The sequence below is a fragment of the Grammomys surdaster genome, unplaced genomic scaffold, assembly GCF_004785775.1.
Source record: "Grammomys surdaster isolate TR1022 unplaced genomic scaffold, NIH_TR_1.0 125767, whole genome shotgun sequence".
Lineage (NCBI taxonomy): Eukaryota > Metazoa > Chordata > Mammalia > Rodentia > Muridae > Grammomys > Grammomys surdaster.
The window spans coordinates 357,216-366,620 of NW_021620598.1; the positions used below are offsets into that span (position 1 = coordinate 357,216).

At 53.3% G+C, this 9,405-nt stretch overlaps 1 protein-coding gene across 4 annotated transcripts in view; it reads right to left on the minus strand.

Annotated features, from left to right (window-relative positions):
* LOC114639918 (NADH-cytochrome b5 reductase 3) overlaps positions 1-8,976 on the minus strand; it is a 19,160-nt gene extending 10,184 nt beyond the window's left edge. The window contains exons 1-3 of one of the 4 annotated variants that reach the window (XM_028788740.1): positions 8,972-8,976; positions 7,616-7,624; positions 1,379-1,510 (exon numbers count right to left, since the gene is read on the minus strand). In XM_028788740.1, the coding sequence (XP_028644573.1) occupies positions 1,379-1,462 (84 nt within the window). In that variant the 5' untranslated portion in view covers positions 1,463-1,510; positions 7,616-7,624; positions 8,972-8,976. Of the gene's footprint in view, positions 1-1,378; positions 1,511-1,674; positions 1,778-5,946; positions 5,996-7,615; positions 7,727-8,971 lie in introns of those variants that run through there. The other 3 variants (XM_028788739.1, XM_028788741.1, XM_028788743.1) reach the window with 3 other exon arrangements.
* Between the last annotated feature and the right edge of the window lie 429 nt (positions 8,977-9,405).

Consider the following 9,405-nt stretch of genomic DNA (forward strand, 5'->3'; position numbering starts at 1 on the left):
GGAGGGAGGGAGGGAGGGAGGGAGGGAGGGAGGAAGGAAGAAAGAAAGAAAGAAAGAAAGAAAGAAAGAAAGAAAGAAGGAAAGAAAGAAAGAAAGAAAAACAAAACCATGGGAACTCCATTTTGGTAAGAAAAAAACCATGCATATGTCTACATATGAGTAAGCCTTATACTGAGAAGCTTCAAGGCTTATTTTTTTATTTTTAATTTTCCCCTCTGTCTCCTCTACAGCTCTGAGACTATCACAGACATACATACATGAGTCCCTTCAGCTCCCCATGAGAAGGGTAATCCCATGGTCACACATATACAGAGTGGAGACCCGGGCCCCAGGGCCTGAAGCCAAGTCTCTACTCCTGGGCTCTGACTCTCTGCTCCCTGACTCCCTCCCTTTTCCTGCCACACCCCTCTGGAAGCAACTAGAGGAAGCCAGGAATAGAGCAGGGAGGGGCCGAGGAAGGGGAGGGAGGGCAGTTGAGCCAGAGGGAAGAAGTCTAGCCCTGGTCCTGGCAGGAACTGGCCAGATGTAGACATACTTCACAGGGGCAAGCAGAGGCAGACATTCAGGCTGACAAAGGCATGGCTGGATCTACCACAGCGGGCAGGGGACGGGATGAGCTCTTATCTCCAAGTGGCAGTGTTTTCAACCTCTTACACTGAGACCCAGGCTAAGTAGGGGGTGTGTACCCCAAAGTCCCAAAGGGCCTCTCCAATTCTGATACTCCATGGGACAGTGAACACGGTTGGAGACTGTCATGGGGTGTTATGTTACCCTCCAGTATAACAGTTATCATTTTCATCAAGCAGGTGTGACTACTTGCAAGACACGCCCCACGCCCCAGATAGGGCCTGTAACTGCTTTCCCTCATAGAAGGATAGTCTGGGGAGGGTCACTGGACCCTCACCTGATGTTCCAGCCACTATTTCCTGCACCTTCCAGACAGCTATGTAATTCTGCCCTAAGTGACCTGGCCTCGGGGTCTCCGAAGGTACTATAGTGTTAACCTGAGGGTTAACTCAGGGGGCATGTGGGGAAATTCATCATCCATGTCAGGGTGAGGCTTTTTGCTGGCATGGTGGGCACCCACAGCCATCCATGCTTTGTAAGTAAGCTCAATGAAACCACTTGGTCCCCAGTGTGGCTTTTGGTGGAATGGTACTTTGGCCTGTCACTGCACAGTATCTGAGGGAGCAGGTGTTTGTTTCTGTCTCCCCAGGGAGAGTTTACACCACAGAGAGCAGGGGCTGAACGCCTCTGTCGCTTCTCTATGGCTTTCCTCTCTCCAACTGCAGGTGGCAACATGGGGGAAGAGGGCATTGAGGGGCAGCATAGGCACCGGGGAGCCGCGGGGACGCTGGGGGTACAGCAGGGCACTCACCTCCTTGTCGACCAGCCGCAGAGGGTACTTGATGTCGGGGTTCTCGAGGGTGATGGCTGGGGAAGAGCGCTGAAACAGCTTCATGAAGAGACTGTAGACGAACCAGACGGGTGAGAGTACCACGCGGCTCAACTGCAAGGACAGAGCGGGGCCCAAGGTCAGCACAGGGTCCTGCCCCTTCCTTACCACTTCACCAGCATTTCTGGGCCTTCCCTCCTGTGACCATTCCCCTTCAGCCTTGTCCAGCGAACTCCACTCGGCAGCCCACAAGAAGAAACTACCAAAACCAGACTCACGACATTTGCCACTCCACTCAGTCCTCTGTGCCCAGCACTCTGGGGAAAGTTTTGAAAAACCTTGAACTTCTTCTGATCCTCCTGCTCCCAAGTGTAGACATGACAGGCATGTGTGCCATGCACGCTGAACAAGCACTTTATGGATGGAGTCAAATCCCAGGCCCAAGTTCCAGTTCTCAGCCCAGCTCAGAATCGACCTAAAGAGCCCTTCACTGACCACAGGGCTCCAACCGTGTATGCACCAGCTTCCTAGGGCTTCCATACTTTTTCCTCCTTGCTTCTACCCAGAGCCATGGAAACAAGCAGTGAGGTTGGATAAGTTGAGTCACTTCATAAATAATGACCCTCTCTTCCTGGGTGCTGAGCTGCCTTGAGCACTGGCTGGGCATTGTTCCTCACTGGCTGAGTAGCCCTGGGCAACTGTTTTGGGAAGCTGGCTTAGCTGAAAGAAGCTAGTTACTGGATCTGGCTCCTGTCCTCTCTGCTCCCTGGTTAGCAGGGCTGTGAACAGCCTCAGCCAACAGGCTTCTACTTCCACTGCCACGCCTGCCTCTGCCATGACAGACTGATATCACACCATGACAGACCGACATCACAGGCAAACATCTTTCCTTTCTGGTTATTTCTGTCAGGAGAAAGTGAGGAAATGCTTTCGCTCACTGAGCTGATTGGTTGGCCTATCCCCACTGTCCTCCTCTCTCAAAGCCCTCCCAGGACTGCCCACCTCCCAGTAGTTCCCAAGGGCACTCTGAGCAAAACCAATGTGAGGCTCATCATGAGGAACTCTCCCAGGGAGCAGTAAGCTAAGCTGGGAGCCCCCCACCAATCCCCAGAGGGGTGTGCAACCTGAGAAGTGGAGGGACCATCAATCAGCCACACACACTCCTCACCCCCAAACCGGCCCTGCAGGTTCAAGCAGCCCCAGCAGCCAAGGGCCCTTTGTTGGGCCCAGAACAAACTGCCTCTCTCCCAGCCAAGGCCTCACCACACAGGCCCCTGGTGTGTTACCCCTGAGTTCAAAAAGAGACAGTTGCTGGGTCCATAACACTTATATCAGGATACCACACCCATTTAATGTGCGACACTGTGCCCAGCACCATGCCAGCACTGTCTCAAGGCTCACTGAAAGACCAAGTTGACACCATGGAGTTTAAGCTCAAAGAAACCCAGGTTTCAGGCCCAGCCCAGAATTCAGAAAGGGTTCCCTAGGGCTCTGGAGACAGAAGTGACAGGGCTTCCAAAGGCCATGCAGAGAGCAAACGTCAGCCATAAACCTTGAGCTGGTACCACTCCAAGGACAGGGCCTTGTGTCCCTGGGACCACGGCTACTCAAAGCCACAGAAGGAGAACAGTCTAGAGGGAATTGCCATGCTTCAAGCCACACCAAAGTCCCAGAACCACCTTCATGTCACCAGATTCTCATGTGCTTTCTATGGGTAAATAAGTGACTGGCCAAGGTGACAAAACCAAACATGCATGTGACTGCGATTTGAATTCAGGACATCTCAGTGCCATCGTGCTGTTTCTGAGTCACCTCTGGGGACAGGTCCTAATGTGTCCCATCAGAGTCAGTAGCCAGACACTATTCCCCCTTGGAAGGAGGAAGGATATTCCCAAGCCCGGCTTCCCGAACCAACAAGCTGCTCCATCACCTCCACCCAATGCGTGTGAGGATCCGCCCACCAGCCTTCAACCCCCCATCTGTGACTCCAACATGGACTCCTCTCCCTGTTCTCTCCACAACCACTCGCCTTGCTTTGGCCTTTGCATGCTTTTCCTTCTGCCCCCACGCCCTTTCTCTAGATGCATCCAGCCAGCAGACGACTGTGACTCCTTCAGAACCCAACCCGAATGTTAAATCTTCCCTGAGGAGCCAAGTGTAGCTAACCAGGCCCTTGGTGACTTTTTACAGCCTTGGCCTCTCTGAAAGCTTCGGGGCCTGAGGGCCATTCTGGCGATTTTTCCGCTATGGAAAATTCCATGGCAGGGAGCAAAACCACATCCAGAAACCACCACTGTTGAGAGCCCTAGGAATGGGCACCAATGACTCTGACCAACTGGGCCCATGCTCAGTGTAGCCTGGTGTATTTCCCTGAGCAGGACTGTTTGAATACACAGGCTCACTAGCTGGAGTCCCCTGAGCCTGCAGCTGGCTTCTCAGGACCTGTCACACACCTGGATTCATTCCTGACCCTCCACAGTGGGTTTCTGTTTTTGAATGAGGAACATCCCCCATAGCTTGTAGATTTGAACACTTGATCCCCAGTACATGGTGTTGTTTAGTGAGGTCCTAGAACCTTTAGGAGTACATCCTTGCTGGAGGAAGTACCTCACTGGAGACAGACAAACTATATCTATTCCCTATATATAGCTGAGATGTGATCCCTCAGCTTCCTGCTCCCTCTGCCAAGCCTTCCCTGCCATGATAGACTCTAGTCTTCTGGAAGTGCAGACTAAAACAAACTCTTCTCTAAGTTGCCTTTGGTCATAACTAATACAGAAGTCAATGTAGCTGTCCCTATATCCCCATTTAACAAAGGAGGCTTGGAGAGGCCCAACAGGTAGGTGGCCAAGTGTGGACCAGCCTGCAACCCTTACTCACCCTAAATCCCAGGCCTCTGGGTGGGTCCCTGAACATAGGCTAGGCTCCCCATAGCAGGCCTGGGCTCAGAATAGCCCCCTTCTCCTGTCTCTGGGTAACTTAGGGTTGCCTAGTCACCACTATGCCAGCACTTGGTGCAGGAGGTACTCTGTAAATATTTGTGGACATACCACAAGGACAACAGCCCTCTCTCCCGATCCCTCATGACTCTGACTTCTTATGTTGTGTGTAAGTTTCCAAAAACAGGGCAAAAGCCAAGACTGCTCCCTGATGCGGGAAGGCCTCAGCCTAGCCTATTTTTTTTTTTTTTTTTTTTTTTTTTTTTTACAAACCTTAGGCACAGCACAGGCTGCGAAGGGAGGCATGCCACCTGTCCCTGGCACTGGAGCATGTTCAGAAGGCACAGGCTTAATGAGCCAAGAACTGGCTCCTGGCTGCTTCCAATAAGCACTGCCCTCTTACCTCAACCCTCAGGCTGCATCTGGGAGGTGCTATTGTCACTCCTAATTCAGGTAAGAGGCTTTGGTGGCAAGCCTGAGCCCAGGGACATGTCTGGACACTGAGAGGGGAGAGGTGAACCTTTTCTATATAAAAATTCCTATCTAGAAAGGCAGCTATGACAAGCCATCCGAGCTGTCAACAACCTTAGCAGGTGTGTGTGTGTGTGTGTGTGTCCCAGGCCTAAACTCTGTGTCCAAGGAGCTCAAACTAGAGGAGAGACAGACCCAGTCTCAGGGGAGCTGTACCAAGGCAGGAGGAACAGAGCATAGGTTTGGTCTCCCAGTGTTAGAAGCCCACTAGACTCACTCTCCAGGGGACTGAATGTATTGTCCTCACTGGCATGGGGTAAAAAGGCTGTCCTCCATCCTTCCCTGACACCACCCTAGTCCCGGCAGCAGGGGCCAAATAAACAGGAGGTGGATGGCTGAGGCCAAGTCCCTGCCCAGCTCCTCCTCAGCTGTGCACACACACCCCACACCCCGCCACACACACACCCTTACCCCAACCAGTTTTAAGTCCTTGAGGGCAACTGCTTCCCAGACCTTGACCCTGCAGGCCACATTCCACTGTACCAAGGACACTACTTCTTCCTTTCCTTGCTCTGACAGCAAAGGGGGGGTGCAGGGTGGGGAGGAAGGGTTCCAGGAGGGAGCCCCAAGCTCACTCTCTATAGCTAAGGGCTGCACAGCCTGTTCTTCACCCATGGGATACCTTGCCTGGGCTCCTCATTCTGGCATTTCCCCCTCTAAAACCCTGGAATCCACCCTGCCCAGGCTGGATAGGAAAGGTTGGTAGAGAGCCCCGCCCCCAACTCCCTTCAGGTGCCAGCTCCCTGACCTGGGGCTTAGACAAGCCAGTCATAGGCTCGCTTACCTGCCCACCACCCACTTTCCTGCTGTCCTGCCAGGATCAAGTGACCACAGCCCTCCCGATCTTGTTCTAAGAGGGAGGAAATGGGAGGATATGGAGGAAGTCCTGAAACAGAGGGGCTCTGGGCTGGGCTCCAGACAATGCGGGAAGGGAGCCCAGAAAGAGAAACAGGTGGATAATTGAGCCACCCTCTGTGGATTCGAAGCCACCAACCAGGCCCAGAGTTACCAGGAGCTATTGGGAAGGCCTTCTATACTCTGCAAGAGGAATGGGTCTGTCAAGGGCTTGCTGGAACTCACAAACAGGCAGAGAGGCAGTCCAGAGCAGCGAGCCAAGCCTGCAATGTTTTCCGGGTAGACAGCAGACTCAAGTGCCATCCTCAGGGTTGGGGCCCCCAATATATGCAGGAAGCCTCCCACGGGGCCTGCATGGCCCAGATAAGACATCTGGTACACCCGATGCCCAGAAGTCACACACAGAGCCAGGCCTGATATGTACTGTGGGCACAGAGGACTGTAAGACCCCAGTCAGTCTCATAAGTCAAAGACAATACCAAGCAACCCTTAGACAAATGAGGCCATGGTGGGGCCTCCTGATAATTAGACAGAGTTCTGCTGCCTGCAAGGAACTACTGTTGATTTAATATGAATTGATGGGAAAGCCAGGTGCTGGGATACCACCAACATGGTCCAAAAGTTGAGGAGAGCCTGGAAATCAGGGGAAGGCAGGGGACCATGAGCAGTCTCTTGGAAAACTGCTCAGAATGTCATTATGGGGTGCTGTCACTCTGGGGTTTGCCTTGAGCCAGACTGCTCCTAAGATGGTCCATCGTGGACTGGCCACTCTCTCAAGAGCAAATGCCATGCCAAGAAGCCAGCTGACTGTCTTCACCAGGAGACCTGGATCTTTCAGAGAGGAGGGCACCCTCCAAGACAGGTGCTGGCCTGATCCTGCCATACCCAAAGAGCTGAGCACCTCAAGGGTATGTTTGTGTAGTTGGGACTGGGCACAGTTCACATGGATGCTGTTAAGAAATCAGGGAGATTTCTTAGCCGTGTGGTGGTGGACCACACCTTTAATCTAGCACTGGAGAGGCAGAGGCAGGTGGATCTCTGTGAGTTCGAGGGCAGCCTAGTCTACAGAGAACATTCCAGAGCTACATTGAGAAACCCTGCCTCAAACAAAACAAAACAACAACAACAAAAAGGAAATCAGGAGAGTGGGCTCCAGGATTGTAGAAGGGGCCTTGGTCGATCCAGAGTAACAGTGAGAGAGCAGATTTATAGATGTTAGAAGGTCCCAGCATCCTCAGTGCCCTGGGCTGCTGGCCAAGTCTAAGTGACACTTCAGTGACAGTGCAGCTCTGTGAGTAACAGGAATGGCCGGGGCTTTCTGGGTGACAGCTGGAAAGATCATGGCCAACTACTGCCTTGTTTATGTTAAGATGCACCCTGTAGAGACATCCCACACACTTCTCCCATACACACACGCACCCCAAAGTACTCTTCCTGCCAGCTCACACGTGTCCACTATTCACGCCGGCGTGCCTTCACAACCACACCCTCATTCTCACACACACCACTATCGGCTCCTCCACGCACACACCTCTGCACCTACAGTCACGCTTCACGTTCACAATTTACAAAACCCGCACACGTTTCACATTCCCACGGGCTCAGGCACTTCAACTTTCTCACAGTCACAAGTCACGCCCACTCACGCGGCCGCACACGTCACTCATTCCCTGTCACATTCGCGCACACCCAACAGGGTCCTCAATGTCCACCCCGCGCTCGGGCCCCTCTGGCCTGAGGCAGGGCCGGAGTGGAGCGGCCACTAGCCAGGGCGTGAGTCACGGTCCGCAAGGGGCCTGGTGGGGCGCGGTGCTCGTAAACGAGTGCTGGGCGACCCGGATCGTAACGTGTCCCCACGGTGCAAGCCTGGAGACCCCAGACCCATGCCGCCTACCGTACTCAGCTGGGCCCCCATGGTGGCGAAGAAGACAGTGGCTGCACCGTTCTACACCCGCTACTCAGCCGGCCGCTCCCCCAACAACCCGCCCCAGCCGCAACACCTCCGGAGGCGGGGACGCCTTGCGGAGCCAGTCAGGAGCGCGGAGGTGGGCGGATAGTGGGCGTGGTCTTCCATTATCCCCGCCCACTTCCGCTTGTGAAGGTGGGAGTACGCTCTGAGTGGCTGACGGCGCTGCACGGAAGGGGCTCAGCGAGACTAGTTACTGTGGCGCCTCTGTGTGGCTTCGGGAGGTAGCTTGTGGCTTCTGGGCCTGTTTTGTCCCAGTAAAGAGAACAAGATGTCGTCCCCATGATGGGCTCTCAAATCTTGAACCTTCGATCCTGGGAGCCTGCAGGAGCTGATTGTGCTGAACAGGGCTCTAATCGCGCCCGGGGCGTGTTGCCAACACCACGGGCCCACAGAGTTCAGGCCACAGCCCTGCCCTCCCCCATTTCAAGCCTGGGAACCGGTCGTTCCTTCTTGAACAAATCTCCAAACGTACTGAGGCCAGTTCCAGATTAAAGTTCAGGTGTCACCTCTTCCACTAGGCCAGCTCTGGCCCTGTGCTCCCTCGAGGAACGCCACTGGTGCAGAATGGTCTTTGTAGCGTTTCAGTTGTCCTATCCTGCCTGCTCATTCACGGTGCTCTGCTGTCCATCCCACTAGATGGTGGGGCTTCCCCAAGTCAGGAGTCTGCAGTCGGTTCTCTGTGTGCCTGGAACCTGGAACAGAGCCTATATCACATTGGTACTCTATGGATTTGCTTGCTGAGTGTGTGATCTAGTGAGGAGGTGAATATGTCCCTGGTGTTCCAGAGTATTCTCCAGCGTGGTGCTGGTCAGATAGGGAATGGAAGACGGCTCTGAGAGCACCAGGAACCTGCAGAGCCAGGAAGTGGGCCAGGCCAGAAAGGCTGAGATGGGTGTGGCTGCTGTCCTTAGTGATGTGAGACCCGGATGAGCATGGGAGCGCGGAGGGCTGAGCAGGGCTGAGCGACAGAGTGAGGAAGAGACTTGCTACGTGAAAATGGGGAATTAGGACCTGACTTGATGACCCAAGCGTTCAATACCAGAAGAGGTAGGTGGATCTATGTGAATGTCAGGGTGAGACTGTACTAGTTACTTTTCTGTTGCCGTGATAAAACACCATGACCAAAGGCAATTTTAGGGAAGACGGAGTTTATTTTGGCTCACAGTTCCAGAGGGATGAGAGCCCATTATAGCCGGAAGGCATGGCCTGCCACAGGAAGCAGGCAAACATGGCTGGAGAAGAAGGATGCTGAGAGATAACACCTGAACCTTAACTATGAACCTGAGATAGGACTGGAAGTGCCGCCAGGCTATATATACACGCTCTCAAAGCCCACCCCCAGGGACAGACAGTTCTTCATCCAGCAAGACCATGCCTCCATGCCTCCCCCCAAACAATCACAAAATGGGGACTAAACCTTCAAATAAATGAGCCTATGAGGGCCATTTCTTATTCAAACTGCCACAGAGACCCTGTCTCAAGTAAATAAATAAATAAGGAACAATGGCCAACACATCTGTGATTCCAGAACTTGGATAGTGGAGGTAGGGGTTCAAGGTTATCTGTCCCTGGCTACATACCGAGTTGAGGTCAGCCTATGCTATATGAGTCCCTGTCTTCAAGAAATGAACAAGTAAAAAATCAGGAGCTTAGGATGAGGAAGGACATCTACTACCCTGGAATATGAGGCTGGATCTAACATCAGTTAAGTATTT